General features: G+C 43.3%; 1 protein-coding gene across 1 annotated transcript in view; it reads left to right on the top strand.

The window, feature by feature from the left end:
* Positions 1 to 18844, top strand: part of LOC143941277 (vomeronasal type-2 receptor 116-like) — a 96494-nt gene that overhangs the window by 49915 nt on the left and 27735 nt on the right. Inside the window, exon 4 of the mRNA XM_077463314.1 lies at positions 3685 to 3808. Within this exon, the coding sequence (XP_077319440.1) occupies positions 3685 to 3808 (124 nt within the window). The remainder of the gene's footprint in view (positions 1 to 3684; positions 3809 to 18844) is intronic.

The following is an 18844-nucleotide window of genomic DNA, read 5'->3' as shown; positions in this document are numbered from 1 at the left end:
TTCAAATGCCTTTCTCCATTTCCTGGGGGGAGTTTAGTCCTTGGACATTATGTTAGGTGATCATAAACTCTGTCCCTGTTGGGGGAGGTTTAGCCATGGGAACAGAGGGGTGGAGTGCTACCGAGTCTACCACCACTTACCCCTTGCTGTCTTCTCCAGAGGGAGATAGAGTTGAGTATAGGAAACTGGGCTCTGGAAAACTGTTCGTCCTGTTGATTGGCTCAAGAGAAAAAGAGAGTTAGAAAGAAGTGGGGAGGAGAGGATAAACAAAACAAATTATTGCGTCTTCCAGGAAGACCAAGCGGGTCTCATGTGGAGTATGTCTGCCAGACTCCTGCCATTACACGTCTGCTGTCCCTAAATGGGGGCCGAGGACCCATCTCACAGGAATAGAAAATTGTTTCTGCGGGATAGGTGGAGGCGCAGGGGGTCACCCTGGACCCCTGTTTCAAAGTGGAACTTTAACATTAATGAAACACAGCCTATTACATCTTATTTTAAGACAAACTGGCATAGAACACTGTATAAAATAAACCAAATGCAATGTTTCTAGGGCGGGAGATATCTTTAGGGTTGTCACCTAAGACGCCTCTCCAGCGTAGGTTTGGTGAAGATGATAATCTCCAGGGAAGAGCTGGGAGAGATCACAGTCAGGGGGTCCTACAATTCAGATAGCCCAACTGAGACACTATCTGGTTCCTCGGATTCCCTGAGGCATCTCTTTGGGCAGGTCAGGAGCACATTGAGCCAGTGCTGCCATTTTTTCAATGCCTGCAATCCAAAACAAAGTATCTGGGCTGATAGCATCTTTAGATCACTTTTATATAGTAACGTGGGTATTATCCTCATCACTTTCTTAGCAATGCTGTTGTCCTCTGGTGGGATATGAACCTGGAGATTAACATAGAGGGGCCTTCAAAAATGGCAACTTAGGTTAGGGGCATAACGCTTCTTTAAGAGAGTGGACTGCCGTCCTGGCGAAATGGATGCCCGGTTGTGGGCAGGGTATTGATTGACCTGTTCCTCCATCTTAAGGTGGTCCGCCGTCCTTGGATTTCTTGATCCTCCCTTTGTCCCAGAGAGGGGATACCGGGCTTGCCGGGGTTGGATGCCTGGAGGAGCCTGCAGAAACATTGGCAAAGTCCATGGGCGCTTCATGGGTTTTAAATTTAAGGTGCAGGAATAGCCTCTTGTCGTCTGTTAGGTTAGAGAAGGAATGTGCCTTTCCCGTTTATGAAAATATCACTGCAAATGGGAAAGCCCAGTGGTACTTAATGTCTTATTGAGTGAGGGCTGCAAGGAGTGGTTTTAGGGATCTCTGTTTCTGGATAGTTGAAGGGGAAAGGTCTGCAAAGATTTGTATTTGGTGACCTTGGGACAGCACTTTAGACTTGGTTCGTGATTGTCACATAACCTTCTCCTTTATGGCATAGACATGTGCTTTCACAATGATATCTCTAGGGGATCTGTATTTCCTGGGGGGCCCTAGGGCCCTGTGAGCCAACTCCAGGTGGTGAGGGGGTGTGTTTGGTATAAGGTCCTTGATGAGGCTCTGCACTGCAGGGGAGATTTCGGTGACAGTTTTGGGAAGGCCGCGGCTACTGAAATTGTGTCTCCTGGATCTATTCTTCTCCAGGACGTCAATCCTGGAGAGAGCTGTGTCAAGTTGATCTTGGAGGACCTGAATGTGTGCTGCATTTTGATTGGTTTTAGACACACCTAATGTCCAGTTTATGTTCTATGGATTCCATTCTGCAAACCTAGGTTGATAAAACCAGATTTGAGGTCTCTTTTAATTTTGTCAGCTGCATTGGCAAGTCCCATCTCTAAGAGGTCTGATAATTTGAGGAATAGGTCCACCAGCAGTGAGGCCGGGTCCTGGACCAGCATGCCTATAGTCCTCCATGGCACAGTCCAGCATGGCTCAGTGGAGACTGGAGAGGGAGTCAGTTGACTGTGGGCTGCCCTGAGCCACCTGGGAGTATGCGAGGGTGGCAGGGAGAATCACTTGCCTTTGATCCAGTGTCCTTTCCTCACAGTCCACCTGTGGCTCGTTAGTAGCGGTGGTGGGGGCCATCTTGGTACACCCCTCCCCCTGAAATTGGGCAAACTGTGGCCCAAAATCTTGTCTGGTGGCCAGTCCGGACATACAGGGGGCTGCTTGGATGTCTCCCAGATCTTGATGGCTTGAGTGTGGCTGTCCAGGGGGGTCGTGCGGCTTGCGGTGTGCTCCTTGGTTCTGGAGTGATGCAGAGTTCTGGCTTAAGTGGCCATTATGGAGCTCTTGCGCGTATGATGAGTATCTTAACCACTTACAGACTGGACCATTTTGCTGGTCAAAGACCAGACCACTTTTTGCGATTCGGCACTGCGTTGCTTTAACTGACAATTGCGCGGTTGTGCAACGTGGCTCCCAAACAAATTTGACGCCCTTTTTTTCCCACAAATAGAGCTTTCTTTTGGTGATATTTGATCACCCCCTGCGGTTTTTATTTTTTGCGCTATAAACAAAAATAGAGCAACAATTTTGAAAAAAACACATTATTTTTTACTTTTTGTTATAATAAATATCCCCCAAAAATATATATAAAAAAAAAAAATTTCCCTCAGTTTAGGCCGATATGTATTTTTCTACATATTTTTGTTAAAAAAAATCGCAATAAGAGATTATTGTTTGGTTTGCACAAAAGTTATAACGTTTACAAAATAGGGATAGTTTTATTGCATTTTTATTAATAATTTTTAATAATTTTTTTTTACTAGTAATGGCAGCGATCAGCGATTTTTATTGTGACTGCGACATTATGGCAGACACATCAGACATTTTTGACACATTTCTGGGACCATTGTCAGTTATACAGCAATCACTGCTATATAAATGCAGTGATTCCTGTGTAAATGACACTGGCAGTGAAGGGGTTAACCAGTGGGTGGCAGTGTAGGGGTTAAGTGTTCCTAGGGCTGTGTTACTAACTGTGGGGGGTTGGGATTTCATTTAGTGAACACCGATCTCTGCTCCAATCACATGGAGCAGAGCTCAGCGTCACTAGTTGGTAGGCAGAATGGAGAAATGCTGTTTACAACGGCACTTCTCCATTCAGCCGTCCCGTGAGACGATCGCGGGTATGCCTGTGGCGATTGAGTCCACGAAACCCGCAACCGGACTCACGGGGGTCCCGAGCAGCATGGCAGGGCGGCATTAGAGATTGGACTTACCTGAATGCCAATATGCCTGCCCGTGCCATTCTGCCGACATACATCGGCGTGCGCTGGTCGGGAACCAGTTAAATGTAAATCTTTATTTTATCAATCTTTAAAAAAATGTAAAGCCCAATCAACATAATCTAAAAAATACCAAAAACAGCTAGATTAATTAAAAAATAAAAACACCAACCCTGAAACCAAAACCCTCCATTTGTAAAGCATAGCCTTGAAATAAAAGAGCAATTTAACCTAAAACAGAGGCCACCATACAACTGAGATGAATAAACACCCAAAGTGAATGAAAACCCCCAAAATATTGCACCTTGAATGGATGTCAAACCTGCAAAATTCACCTTAAGCCCATTGTAGAGGCACACCAGAACCTCATTCCTATTTGTAACATCCAGTTTGTATAACCTCGTGGGATATGATCGATATTTATATAATAATAATAATAATAATAATATGATCTGATTTCAGATTCCGGTATCTCGATGCTCAGATCCCTGTTTACCTGGAAGCAGAAAAAAGTTTGGCTCTACAATGCATAAATGTTGCTATGAGTGCGTCCCATGTCCAGAAGGAGAGATATCCAACATTTCCAGTATGTTTTGTATTTGCTAGTAAGTTATTAACTGGACAGAAATTATTACTGTAGTTAAAGTGTATGACTAGGTCTGACGTACTTCCCGCTGAGTTCTGATGGACTTTCAGACTTGCCCACACACTGACCAAAATCCACTGATTTTGAACGTGACTTCAGGTATGATGGGACTAGAAAGGGAAGCCAATCTCGCAGCTTTCATCGGCAAAATTTACACCTTGTGGGCCCTGTCGCCTGGTATGGATTTAAAAGGGAACCCCTACATCGAAAAAATGGCGTGGGGGTCCCCTAAAGTCCATAGCAAAGCCTTATCCGAGCACGCAGCCTGGCTGGTCAAGAAAGGGGGTGGGGATGAGCGAGCGCCTCCTCCTAAGCAGTACCAGGCGCATGCCCTCAACATGGGGGGGTGGGTGCTTTGGGGAAGGGGGGCACCCTGCTGCAATTCCGATCATGTGTATTCAATTCTGACATGCAAAAAATAACGCATGCTCAGAATCAAGTAAGGGACGGAACCGCTCGAACTGGTAAAACACAAGCGTTCGTAATGTCACGTATGTCACATTTCCACAACACCATTATTATTAGACATGTGCATTCGTTTTCGTCCGAATGCATTTCCGTCCGAATTTCAGCTATTTACGTTTTCGTTTTGACAAACGATAACGAAAGCACAAAATCCGAAAAACTAAAGATCCGACATAAATAAATGCTTTATTTTCGTTTTCATTGTTACAACAGTTCGATATAGAATAGGAGATTCGACATGACTCTGACAATAACAATCTGTCTATAGAACCTGTGGTCGAATGTGCCTAACCTTACCTCTATTAGTCCAAGATTATATAGAGAAAATATTCGACAGAGAAAAAATATTTGACAGAGAGAAAAGATTCTGCAAGTTACTGTCCTAAAAAGTGTTTGGGGACCCGGGTCCTGCCCCAGGGGACATGGATCAATGCAAAAAAAAGTTTTAAAAACGGCCGTTTTTTCGGGAGCAGTGATTTTAATAATGATTAAAGTGAAACAATAAAAGTGTAATATTCCTTTAAATTTCGTAGGGGGGGGGTTGTCTATAGTATGCCTGTGAAGGGGCGCATGTTTCCCGTGCTTAGAACTGTCCCTGCACAAAGTGTCATTTATGCAGGAAAAAAAGTCCTTTAAAATCACTCGCAGCTATTATGAATTGTCGGCTCCGTAATACAGAGAACACTCATTGAAAGTCATTGATAAAAAAATAAATAAATAAATAAATAAAAAAGCGTGGGGGTCCCCCAAATTCAATTACCAGGCCCTTCAGGTCTAGTATGGATATTAAGGGGAACCCTGCCTCAAATTTAAGAAAAAATTTGACGTGGGGTTCCCCCTAAATATCCATAACCAGACCCTTCAGGTCTGGTATGGATATTAAGGGGAACCCCGCGTCAAATTAAAAAAAAAATTGACGTGGGGTTCCCCCTAAAAATCCATATCAGACCCTTTATCCGAGCACGCAACCTGGCAGGCCGCAGGAAAAGAGGGGGGGACGAGAGAGCGGCCCCCCTCCCTCCTGAACCGTACCAGGCCACATGCCCTCAACATTGGGAGGATGCTTTGGGGGTCTGTGACCCCTCAAAGCACCTTGTCCCCATGTTGATGAGGACAAAGGCCTCATCCCCACAACCCTGGCCGGTGGTTGTGGAGGTCTGCGGGCGGGGGGCTTATCAGAATCTGGAAGCCCCCTTTAACAAGGGGACCCCCAGATCCCACCCCCCCCTGTTTGAAATGGTAAGGGGGTACAAAATATACATAAATGACACTTTGTGCAGGGACAGTTCTAAGCACCAGAAACATGCGCCCCCTCACAGGCATACTATAGACAACCCCCCCCCCCTACGAAATTTAAAGGAATATTACACTTTTATTGTTTCACTTTAATCATTATTAAAATAACTGCTCCCGAAAAAACGGCCGTTTTTAAAACTTTTTTTTGCATTGATACATGTCCCCTGGGGCAGGACCCGGGTCCCCAAACACTTTTTAGGACAGTAACTTGCAAATTAGCCTTTTAAAATTAGCACTTTAGATTTTGAACGTTGGAGTCCCATAGACTTTAATAGGGTTCTAAAGTATGCTATATAGTTAGCTCCGTCGAATCTTCTTTATACATTCGACAGACACCATAAGCCTTCCAAGACAGATTTGACCGTAATTCATGTGGATTTTCGGACGAATGCAATTTTTGAACGAAAAACGAAATAAATAAAAACGAATTTCGGGAGTAACTAAATAAATTAAGTTTTCGGACGAAAACGAAATTCCAAAACGAAATATTTTACTCTGCACATGTCTAATTATTATCTTGTATTTGTAAATCTCAAGGAGGTTGTTTGGTGTTGGTGTCCCTTGCTAACTTTGACATTGTATTTATGAAATGTACCTGCCTACTCACCAACAAAATTTGCTATTTGCTATTTGAAGAAAAACACATAGGCACGTATTTTCTGAAACAAAAATCACAATTTATTTTCCATCATAATAACAAAATAAAGTGGAAGGCATCACTGGAGAAACTGCTGGAATTAGCGAAGCCTTTGGTTACTAAGGCAGACATAAACTTTGTGGCTAAAAAACTTGGTAGCTTGAGAAGTCCATATAGAAGGGAGGTCAATCTGGTCCAGGACTCCCAGAGAACAGTAACAGCAGCAGATGACATATATGTATCCAGAATGTTGTCCTACAACAATCTGCGTGTTCTGTCAGACCAGACTGAAGCCAGAAATTCACTTTCGACTCTTCCATGCAACCTTCCCTGCAGCCTTCCCTGCAGTGTTCCCTGGAGGCTGTGGCTCTGGAGGTGGACTTGTGGCAGGAGGAGGAGGAGGGTGGGAGGGAACCTCAGCTGGGGCTGAGGGAAGGCTGGATAGAAGGGTGGAGGGAAGGCTGGATGGAAGGGTGGAGGGAAGGGTTGCCAGAAAAGTCGAAAGCGATTCCCTGGCTTCAATCTGGTCATCCAGAAAATGCATCCTGCTGTAGTTCCACAGACTGGGTACATAGATATCCTGTGCTGCTGCTCCTGACCTCAGGGACTACTGAACCTTCTGATACTCCTTCCTATCGGTGCTTCTCAAGCTACCAATTTTACTTTCTTACTTACAGAAACCTCATATCTGCATTGGGGGCCCGAGTCTTTTACAAATTCAAGCAGTTTTCCCAGCGATGCCTTATTGTGATATAACGGGTTTTTCACCTCCCATAAATTTCTCATATCTTTGTATTTATCAAGGAATTTTCCCAAGATTTCTTTAGCTTTAAATGGATACATTTTCTCTGCAAGACCAAACAAAAGACAAAAACAATCATCTCAGGCTAATCTTATCCCAATATAGGCCTCAATCTAGATTCAGTATAGGCCGCTCATGTCCCTAGTTAAAATCTTATCTTTATTATAACGTTTGTCTCTTCCGTTTCTCCTTCCTACACAGAACGTAGTTAGGATACACACATGTTAGCTTTATATACACTGCGCATGCGTGAAAATCCACCCACGTCGCCCTCCCCTGACGTTCTTTCTAGCATATTCCCCGCCTCGTCTTTTTAGTTGCAGTGGGAGAGGAACATGGAGGAGACACAGCAGGTGCATAATAGCAGTAAGGAGGAGGAGGAAAGCCCGGAGCCAGAAATGTCACAATCCAGGAGGATATTTAAGGCATCCAATATGTCCTTTGCTGAGATGTTGAAGATGGTCGACATCTTGAGCAGGAACAACTATGTTGGGAATTATGGACCGTACCCAAACCCAAATATGAGAAAGGCCAAGATCATGACTAAAGTTGTGAAGAGTCTGCACAGGAATTTTGGGTACGACAATCCAAGGATCAGCTGAGGAAACAATGGTCAGACCTCAGGGAGCAGGATCAATACAGAAGGATCAAGAAAGTTCATTGAAAAAGGAAGTATTTGTCGTGTGTTCCTATTATTAATTATTACTTGCATGCTGCGTCATGTGCTTTTCTTTACTGTTGGACATTTTAAAATGGCTACTTTCGTGTTCATGGGCACAGTAATCAGTCATAGTAAACATTGTTCATTTTCCAAATAAATACAATGTTTTTTCCCAGATACAGGATTAAATACATTTGGTCATGCAAATTTTTATTTTCAAAGAAGTTTAGGACATTGTTATCTAGATGTGTTTGAACCTAGAAGGAATAGCAAAATATATTCAGTGTAATGCAAGGAGAGGATACTCAGCAGCTGTTTACACATCTTGACTAAGGATGAGCCGAACACCCCCCGGTTCGGTTTGCACCAGAACCTGCAAACAGACCTAAACTTTGCGTGAACTTTAGAACCCTATTAAAGTCTATGGGACTCGAACGTGCAAAATCTAAAGTGCTGATTTTAAAGGCTAATATGCAAGTTATTGTCCTAAAAAGTGTTTGGTGACCTGGGTCCTGCCCCAGGGGACATGTATCAATACAAAAAAAAGTTTTAAAAACTTGAGTTTTTTCGAGAGCACTGATTTTAATAATGATTAAAGTGAAACAATAAAAGTGTAATATTCCTTTAACCACCTCAATACAGTGCACTTACACCCCCTTCCTGACCAGACCAATTTTCAGCTTTCAGCGCTCTCACAGTTTGAATGACAATTACTCAGTCATGCAACACTGTACCCATATGAAACTTGCGTCCTTTTTTCCACGCAAATAAAGCTTTCTTTTAGTGGTATTTAATCACTAGTGGGTTTTTTATTTTTTGTGCTATAAATAAAATAAAACGTAAATTTTGTGAAAAAAAATCCTTTTTCTTTGTTTCTGTCATAAATTTTTGCTAATTAGTATTTTTTCTCTTTATAAAGTTTGGCCAAAATTTATACTGCTACATATCTTTGGTAAAAATAACCCACATTAGTATATATTATTTGGTCTTTGTGAAAGTTATAGAGTCTACAATCTATGGTGCCAATCACTGAAAATTGATCACATCTGATCAGGCCTTCAGTACATCAGGTGTACCTCATTTCTTGAGACACTAACAAGTCAGGAAAGTACAAATACCCCCCAAATGACCCCTTTTTACAAAGTAGACATTCCAAGGTATTAAGTAAGTAGCATGGTGAGTTTTTTTTTTTTTTAAGTTGTCATTGTTTCCCACAATTCTTTGAAAAATTAAGATTTTTTTATTATTATTTTTTTTTTACAAAATTGTCATATCATCAGGTTATTTCTCACACACAGCATATGCATACAACAAATTACACCCCAAAATACATTCTGCTACTCTTCCTGATTATGGCGATACCACATGTGTGAGACTTTTACACAGCCTGGCCACATACAGAGCACCAACATTGAAGTAGTACCTTCAGACATTCTACGAGCAAAAATGACGCATCTCATTTCACAACCACCTATTACACTTTTAAAGGCCCTGGAGTACCAGGACAATGGAATTTCCCATAAAATTACCCCATTTTGGAAAGAAAACACCCCAACCTATAATCTATGAGGCATAATGGTAACTGTCTTTTGAACAGTTCATTTTTTTTCAGAAGTTTTTGAAATATGTGGAAAAAAATTAAAACGCATTTTTTATTTTATTTTTACACAAAGTTGTCAATTTATAAGATATTTATAACACATAGCATGTGTATAGAAAAAAAATTACAACCCAAAACACATTCTGCTACTCCTCCCAAGTATGGCGATACCACATGTGTAGGACTTTTACACAGCCTGATCACATAGAGAGGCCGAACATTGAAGTAGTACCTTCAGGCGTTCTAGGAGCATAAATGACACATCTCATTTCATTCCTACTTATCACATTTTTGAAAGTCCTGGAGCACCAGGACAATGGAATTACCTACAAAATGACCCCCTTTTGGAAAGCAAACACCCCAACGTATATTCTATGAGGCATGGGCTGCAAATAGGTACTCGGGTACTCTGATGAGCTGCAGATAGGTACTCTGGTACTTTGATGGCCTGTTGACAGGTACTTGAGTACTCTGATGGCCTGGTGACAGGTACTCGGGTTCTCTGATGGCCTGGTGACAGGTTCTCTGATGGCCTGGTGACTGGTATTTGGGTACTCTGAAGGGCGGTGATATGTACTCAGGTACTCAGATGAACTGTGACAGGTACTCAGGTACTCAGATGAACTGTAACAGGTACTCGGGTACTCAGATGGACTGGGACAGGTACTCAGGTACTCAGATGAACTGTGACAGGTACTCGGGTACTCAGATGGGCTGTGACAGGTACTCGGGTACTCTGATGGGCTATGACAGGTACTCGGGTACTTTGATGGGCTGTGACAGGTACTCAGGTACTCTGATGGGCCCTGACAGGTACTCGGGTACTCTGATGGGCCGTGACAGGTACTCGGGTACTCGAATGAACCGTGACAGGTACTCGGGCTCTCTGATGGGCCGTGACAGGTACTTGGGTACTCTGATGGGCCATAACAGGTACTCGGGTACTCTGATAGGCCGTGACAGATACTTGGGTACTCTGATGGACCGCGTGACAGGTACTCAGGTACTCTGATGGACCGTGACAGGGACTCAGGGACTCTGATAGGCCGTGACAGGTACTCGGGTAGTCTGATGGGCCTTGACAGGTACTCGGGTACTCTGATGGGCTGTGACAGGTACTCGGGTACTCTGATGGCCTGTGACAGGTACTCGGGTACTCTGATGGACTGTGACAGGTACTCAAGTACTCTGATTGACTATGACAGGTACTCTGATGGACTGTGAGTGACATGTACTATGAGGGGTGGTGACAGGTCCTGTTTATTGGGGGGGGGGGCAATCAGTGTGATTGGTGTACACTGTAAGCGGTAACAAGATGTTACCGCAATCTCCTCCTCACACACGATCAGGGTGTGAGGAGGAGAACCCAGTAACATTTCGTTACTGTGGTTTGTTTACATTTTAGTGATTGGCTGTGAAATGATCACAGCCGATCACATGGGTAAACAGCTGGTCAATGGCTGTTTACCAGTGTCGGTGATGAGCAGTGTTCCCAGAAAACCGACGTGCATACCAGACCCTTTATCCGAGCACGCAACCTGGCAGGCCGCAGGAAAAGAAGTGGGGGGCGAGAGAGAGCCCCCCCTCCTGAACCGTACCAGGCCACATGCCCTCTACATTGGGAGGATGCTTTGGGGTCCCCCTGAAGCACCATGTCCCCATGTTGATGAGGACAAGGGCCTCATCCCCACAACCCTGGCCGGTGGTTGTGGGGGTCGGCGGACGGGGGGTTTATCAGAATCTGCAAGCCCCCTTTAATAAGGGGACCCTCAGGTCCCGGCCCACCCATTTGAAATGATAAGGGGGTACAAAAGTACCCCTACCATTTCACAATTAAAGTGTAAAAAATAGTTAAATAAGACAAACACACTTTTAAAAAAGTTCTTTTTTAAAAATAAAAAAAATAAAAAAAGATTCCAGTCCAGGGTCCAGCGATGGCTGATCTGATCCAGTGATGGGTGATCTCTCCATCCAGCGCAGTGCAGTCCATCCATCCTTCCTCTGTCTCCACTGGCGGAGACAATGCGGGGTCCCGGCAGCCTGACGTTTCTTATATGAGGAGGGCGGGGCCACCCGTCACCTGACCCCGCACCCTCTGATGCTAGTGGGGGAAACCGGGCTTCCCCAATGATGTATGGGTGACCCCTCCCCCTCTGAGGTAATGCAGGTTTCTGCCTGCAGACCCCCACAACCACATTCCAGGGTTGTGGGGATGAGGCCCTTGTCCTCATCAACATGGGGACATGGTCCTCTGGGGGGACTCCAAAGCTCCTCCCAATGTTGAGGGCATGTGGCCCAGTACGGTTCAGGAGGGGGGTGCTCTCTCGCTCCCCCTCTTTTCCTGCGGCCTTCCAGGTTGCGTGCTCGGATAAAGGGTCTGGTATGGATTTTTAGGGGTTCTCCTTAATATCCATACCAGACCTGAAGGGCCTGGTAATTGAATTTGGGGAACCCAAATTTTTTTATCAATGATTTTCAATGAGTGTTCTCTGTATTACGTGAGCCGACAATTCATTATAGCCGCGAGTGATTTTAAATGACTTTTTTTCCTGCAGAAATTACACTTTGTGCAGGGACAGTTCTAAGCACAGGAAACATGCGCCCCTTCACAGGCATACTATACACACCCCCAGGTAGGAAATTTAAAGGAATATTACACTTTTATTGTTTCACTTTAATCATTATTAAAATCACTGCTCCCAAAAAAACGTCCGTTTTTAAAACTTTTTTTGCATTTTTACATTTCCCCTGGGGCAGGACCCAGGTCCCCAAACACTTTTTAGGACAGTAACTTGCATTTTAGCCTTTAAAATTCTCACTTTAGATTTCTCCCATAGACTTGTACAGGGTGTTCCGCATCTTTTTGAATTTGCCGCGAACACCGCAAATTGTTCACTGTTCGCCGAACAGGCAATGTTCGAGTCAAACATGAGTTTGACTTGAACTCGAAGCTCATCCCTAATCTGGACTCATGTGGGACACAAGAACAAACTTTTTAGGGTGTCTCACACAGGTACTCCAGTGGATCCTTGGGGTGTCTCCAGGTGTGAAACTTGTCCAAAAAAGGTAAGTATTCCAGCTTTAGTAAGGGAATAAATCATGTCTTCGGACAATTGTACCCCACTTCCAAGTGATGTTTCACATTCATATTTGTTGCTTCAAATATCTATATGCTAAGTATACATTTTGTTTGATTCTAGGGGAGCAAATACTTGGGATGTCTCAGCACACCAGGGACCCCCCCCCCACTTCAATAAGAAGGGGAACAGAGGTCACAATGAGGAGGTGGAGGAAGGAGAGCTGGTTGAGATTGTCACCACAACAGGTGAGTGTCTGACACCACAGATTCAGGTAAGAGATGTATGCCTGCATCTTTATAATACATGGTGTGTATTTTTATTTTTAGGTGATGTACAGGTTGTGGAAGAACAATCTCATCATATCACCAGTGACAGTGCCCAAAGGCTAATCCAGGACATAATGTGGTGTAGTCGGGATTTAGATTTGATAAAACAAAAAACTCTGGAGTTTGAACAAAAACTTAAGAACATGATTGATGTATTAGAGATAGACAAACATTTTTTACTACTATACCTTCTAAAAAGATCACGTCCCAAGCCAATGCTTTCCGTAAATGTGCTAGATCTCATCAACTTTTCGACTCATGGAGCATCAGACATCCTTCTGCTAAACAGTTCACGTTTTATTCTCCAGCTCATAAAATGTACACACGTCTTGACCATTTTTTTATTTCAGCCCCACTCATTCCCTCTCATGTGATTGAATTTGAAACCTTTTTCTTCAACATAAAGCTTCCAAAACTATCTCCAGCGGATTTGGCTAACTTGAATAGGGCTATAACAGCTGAGGAACTCCTGACTATAATTAAGGATCTTCCCTTACATAAATCACCTGGCCCTGATGGTCTGCCATATTTTTACTACAATACCTTCTTTGACATTTTGTCTCCACACATGTTGACCTTGTATGGCTCCCTGCTGGAGGGCTCACTCCCACACCCACATTTTTCCCATTCCTACATTTCAGTTATTCAGTTATTCCAAAGCCTGGTAAGGACCCCTCTATTTCAGACAACTACAGACCCATAGCCCTTTTAAATTCAGATTATAAAATATTTACCAAGATTCTTGCTTCCAGACTGTCTGGGCTCATCCCTAAACTAATTCATAGAGATCAGGCATGCTGGAGACAACACCCGACGTATAATAGATCTGATAGATCTCCTGGACAGGTCTAGCCGCTCGAGATTGATTCTAAGCTTAGATGCACAAAAGGCCTTTGACAGACCTTTATATATTTGCCCCCTTAAAAATATACGGTTTTAATGGCACTTTTCTAAAAGCTTTAGAAGCCCTTTATTTGACAGTTACAGCCCAAGTGCAGATGTTGGTTGTTGCCTGGCTTTCCCATGACAAATGGAACTCGGCAGGGGTGTCCCTTATCGCCATTGCTTTTTATTTTATGTCTAGAACCCCTAGCCGAGACCATTCGCACTCATCCGGATATTCGTGGGGTGGTGATACGACATGGGGAATACAAACTGTCGCTTTTTGCAGATGATATTCTGCTTACTATTACTAACCCATTGATATCTCTTCCCTCACTGCACAAATTACTGTCCTCGTTTGGTGCCATTTCTGGTTATAAGGTTAATACTTCCAAAACTGAAGTCCTCCCCATACACAACCCGGAATCCCTATTATCTCAGCTTAAGGATGCATACCCTTATAAATGGTGCAATACCTCCCTCAAATATTTGGGTGCCCTTCTATCCCCCTCCTACTCCTCCCTATATCCCACAAATTTTCCTCCTCTAGTTTTAGACATAAACAAATCCCTGTCGACCTGGACAAAATATCCCCTGTCCCTGTTAGGTAGGATTAATGTCCTAAAATTTTCTATTTTACCTAGACTACTCTACCACTTTGAAACACTGCCAGTTGCCATGCCGGTCTTTCAAAAAAAACACTCCAGAGGAGCTTTCAGAAATTCATATGGGGTGGCAGGGCTCACCGTATAGTGAGCTCAGTGGTATTTGCACCAAGATCCAGGGGGGGTTTGGGTGCCCCGGACATTATTTAATATTATTACGCCTCACATTTGAGGTCTATAGTTTCATGGACCTCTTTACACGCACCTAACCAATGGACTGCCATTGAAAAGGGAGTATTATACCCAGTCCACCCTTGTTCCTTAGTTTGGGGTATCCTTACATCCCTGGATCCCATTTTAAAATGCCAATATACTGCTCCAATGACCTTTACTTTGACTGTTTGTCGTAAGTGTCTCAAAAGCTACCCCCTTGCCTCACCTTGCCCTCCCCTTGTGAACGTGTTGTTTAACCCAATCATACCAGACAGTATGTCTCTGGACAGGGTATTCCTATGGCTTAATGCCCCGTTATTTCAACTTTGAACTTGGTCCATCCCACCACGTGGAAAATGTATGCTTTTGATACGCTATGTGAGAAATATGATATACCCCCTACCTTTTTCATTTTTATCTACAGATTAGACATTTCTTTCACTCCAAATCTTCTTCCCTGACCCTTGATAAACCTACCGTCTTTGAATATTTATGCGCCCAGGGTCCTCACCATTTGCATTCAATATCTTCTATCCACCGTATCCTCCATGAGTCGACCCCTCTTACTGAGACCACACACTACTACATGAGAAAATAGACTCATCTATTTGATAGACCTATTACGGTCCAGGTATGGGGTAGGATTGGGTCTTCTAATATTAAGTCCTCCAAATGTGTAACCTGAAGGGAAACATCCATAAAGATTCTCATGTTCTGGTACAAAACCCTTGATATCCTTCACAAATATGATTCCTCAGTCTTGCCACACTGCTGGCATTGTGGAACTGAAATGGGTTCTTTGTTTCATATTCTTTGGGAGTGTTCTCTGATCCGACCCTTTTGGAATGATGTGAGGCAACTAATACAGAAGGTGGTAGATGTGTCACTTCCTGCTAGATCCCTTAAATTATTTACTGGGCTTCCTGTTTCAGGCTTAACCAAAAAAGTCAACTGGCTGATCTTCTATATTTTGCTAGCAGCCAAAAGGCTTATTCCATTGTGCTGGTTGTCTAACACACCTCCTCCGTGGCTCAGACTTCTTCACTTGGTAGCTGAGATCCGGAGGATGGAATATCTAATGGCCTCTTTACATTATTCTATATGCCAATTTGATAAAGTTTGGGATCGATCAGAATATGGGACTCATAAGCCAGTGGTCACATCAGAAAATGTCTTAACATTGCATTAAGTTTGACCGTTCTCCCTTCTTCTCCCTCCAATATCTATGTATGCTAGTTGGTGCTTTCTTGATGCCTTTGTTATCTACCATATACCCTCCACAAAACTCTTTATCTCTTTATTATTGTAAATTCCCTTTGGTTTTGAATCTTATTATCTACCTGTGAGTTGCTTACTTTATATAACTTTGACGAAATGTGCAGATCATCCCTGTGCTGTGTATTATGGACATTGTTCATCTGTTCTTACTGTTCCCATAAATACTCTCTGTAACCATTATGTTTATATCAGTACATTGTGTATTATATTCCAATTTTTGCATTTGTTTTTTCTTTTATAACCCAATAAAAATAAAATTTTGCAAAAAAAAAAAACCCTCTTCTCCGGGGTGAGGGTCCTCTGGGGAAATGGCCTCATGGCATGGTTACCCAGACTGAATGCCTCATCTGTGATGAAGACCAATGGCAGTCCTTCGACATTCTCCTCTGGAGGTGGAAATCCAAAGCCACCACTCTCGAGATGTTGGTAGAGCTCGATCCGGGCAAATACTCCTCCATCCAACATCCACCATTCCTCCCCACATCCACATACAGAAACTCGTATGTCACCGACACCACTGCCATCAACACGATACTATTAAACCGCTTATAGCTAAAATAGTATGACCCCACATGGGGTTGTGGGACGATGTTGACGTGCTTCCCATCGATTGCCCCTCTGCAGTTAGGAAAATCCCACCACTGGGCAAATTGGGAAGCCACAGTCTGCCATTCCTGTGGCATTGAAGGAAACTGTGGAGTCAAATGATAAAAATCAAATTAGTAATTTTGCACATAAACATTGCAAGCAGATTAGAGCCAAACATTCATGGCCAGCATCAGTAAAACATTTATTGTAAAGAGTATTTCAAGGCTAAAATATAAGTCCCACTTATCAGATCCCCCTCTAATGGCCCCTTGGAAATATTTTAGGGGGGGTCAAGGTAGGTTTTGGGCAGGTAACCCTCTCCACTATATAATGGAGTAACAAAGTAATGTGTGTTACTTTGGCCAGCCACTCCTTAATTACACTATTGGCAGCCCACTGGACAGGTACGAAATGGCATAATAAAAAAAAAAAAAAAAAAAAAAAATGGAAGCTCATTTTTAGATTCTGCAATTACCTATCAAGATAATAGGAGAAAAAAATGTAAACAGTACTATTTGAAAGTATTCAGGCAGGCCCTTGCACTACATGCTTTGGTGAATTCATCCATAAATATGACCACAAAAGAGGTAGTAGGTATAGTGTGTATGGGTTTGGCAAGGTCAGCAGATAGAGGATTGGTATCAACAGACTTAGCGGTTGGGCGGAAGGGTTCCAAATGATTTTGGGCACCAAAAAAAAAAAGCCTCTGGCACTCTGCATGAATTTAAGGACAACAATAACATTTGTACACATTTTAGGGTGTGTTTAGGGTAAGCACTACAATTGAGCTGACAATATATACAATACATTAGCAAACATTAAATACATAGAATGTGATGTTAAAGGAGAAAACTTACCTTCATATAGTCCTTCTGCAGGACCTGAATGATGGCAGAACAGGTCTCTGGAATAATGATCCCCAGAGCCTGGGGGGGGATGTCTGTTGAGAACTTGAGGTCCTGCAGGCTTCTCCCAGTTGCCAACGTGGTGACTAGCCTCTGTTCCGGAGTTATGGCTTTCCGCATGCAGGTATCATAAGGGGTCAGCAAAGCCAACAGACGGTGAAAAATGGGATCCGTCATCCTGAGATAATTCCTGAAATCATCAGGATTATTCTCCCGGTTCTCACGAAGCAAAGACATGTGTGAGAATTGGTCATTCTGGAGTAATCAATTCTTGGTCCATGAACTCTTCCTCGCCCTGTTCATGGACTGGACTTGTGTCAAAGCTAGAAGCCCAACACCAAGCCCCCACACAGCATGAACTCTATGATGAGCACGTACCAGCAACATGTCTTCAAAATGGACGGCTGGTCAGAATGAACTAAACAGAAAGCACTGAAAAACAGCAAGGCCTGAAAGAATGAGCTGAAAATCAGAAATGAGCAGACAGGAACACACTGAGACTCAAGTACGGTACTACTATAAATAGCACGCACTGACAAACAAATGCGAACTGACTACACGCACTGAAAAACGGATACAAACCCACAAGCACAAACTGAAGAGTAGCAATGATCTGAAAAGCACGAAAGCTGAAAAGCGTGAATCGTCTCTCACCAAACTTCTACTAACACAAGATAAACATGAGATTAGCAGAAGGAGCCCAAAGGGTGGTGCACTGGCTATTGAACTTCCCTTTTATAGTCCCGTTGTACATGGTGTATGTAACCGCGTTCTTGGCGGTCGGAATTTTGTTTGACTGTGTGTAGGCAAGACAGCTTGAGTGGAATTCCATCGGAAATTCCATTGGGAAAAACATCAGACCTTTTTTCGACCATAATTCCGATTGTGTGTACAGGGCATAAGACTTTTCCAGAGCCTTTCCAATCCTATGGAACTCCTTACCCCAGTCTGTCTGATTATCTCCTATTCTATTAGCTTTTAGATGATCCCTGAAAACCCTCCTCTTTAGAGAAGCCTATCCTATCTATCTATCTATCTATCTATCTATCTATCTATCTATCTATCTATCTATCTATCTATCTATCTATCTATCTATCTATCTATCTATCTATCTATCTATCTATCTCCATATCTTAACCACTTACGGACCACCCGCCACAGTTTTATGGCTGCTGGTTGAAGGAGGATGCCGTTGTTATGGCAGCAGCTAGCTGCCATAACCCCAGTATCCACATCTTCAGCGGGCGGTCCGCTACAAGATAAAAGTAGTCTCTGCGGCGGATTCGCCGCAAGATCACTTTTATCGGTGGTGGGAGAAGCCCCCCTCCCGCCATGATCCGGTGCCCTTCGCCACTTACCGGAGCAGTCGGCAGCAACGGAGGCGAATGCATCCTGTCTCCTATCAGGTATGGAGCCGAATGAGAGGAAGATGGCCCCCACCTGTCTCCATACAATTGCTGGGTGGAATCAACGTCAAAACCTCACTTCCACCCACAGCTCTTAAAGAGCCATTTTATTTTTTAGCATAATCATTTTTATTAAGGTTTTCAACAAGTACAATGTACATAACAAATTACACGTTGCACGTTACTCAGATTAACTGTATACATTGAGCCATTTTATTTAAATAGTTTTTTT

Source organism: Lithobates pipiens, unplaced genomic scaffold (assembly GCF_037356315.1).
Source record: "Lithobates pipiens isolate NorthernLeopardFrog02 unplaced genomic scaffold, aLitPip1_a1.2 Scaffold_3, whole genome shotgun sequence".
Classification (NCBI taxonomy): Eukaryota; Metazoa; Chordata; class Amphibia; order Anura; family Ranidae; genus Lithobates; species Lithobates pipiens.
This window is presented reverse-complemented; position numbering and strand designations above follow the sequence as displayed.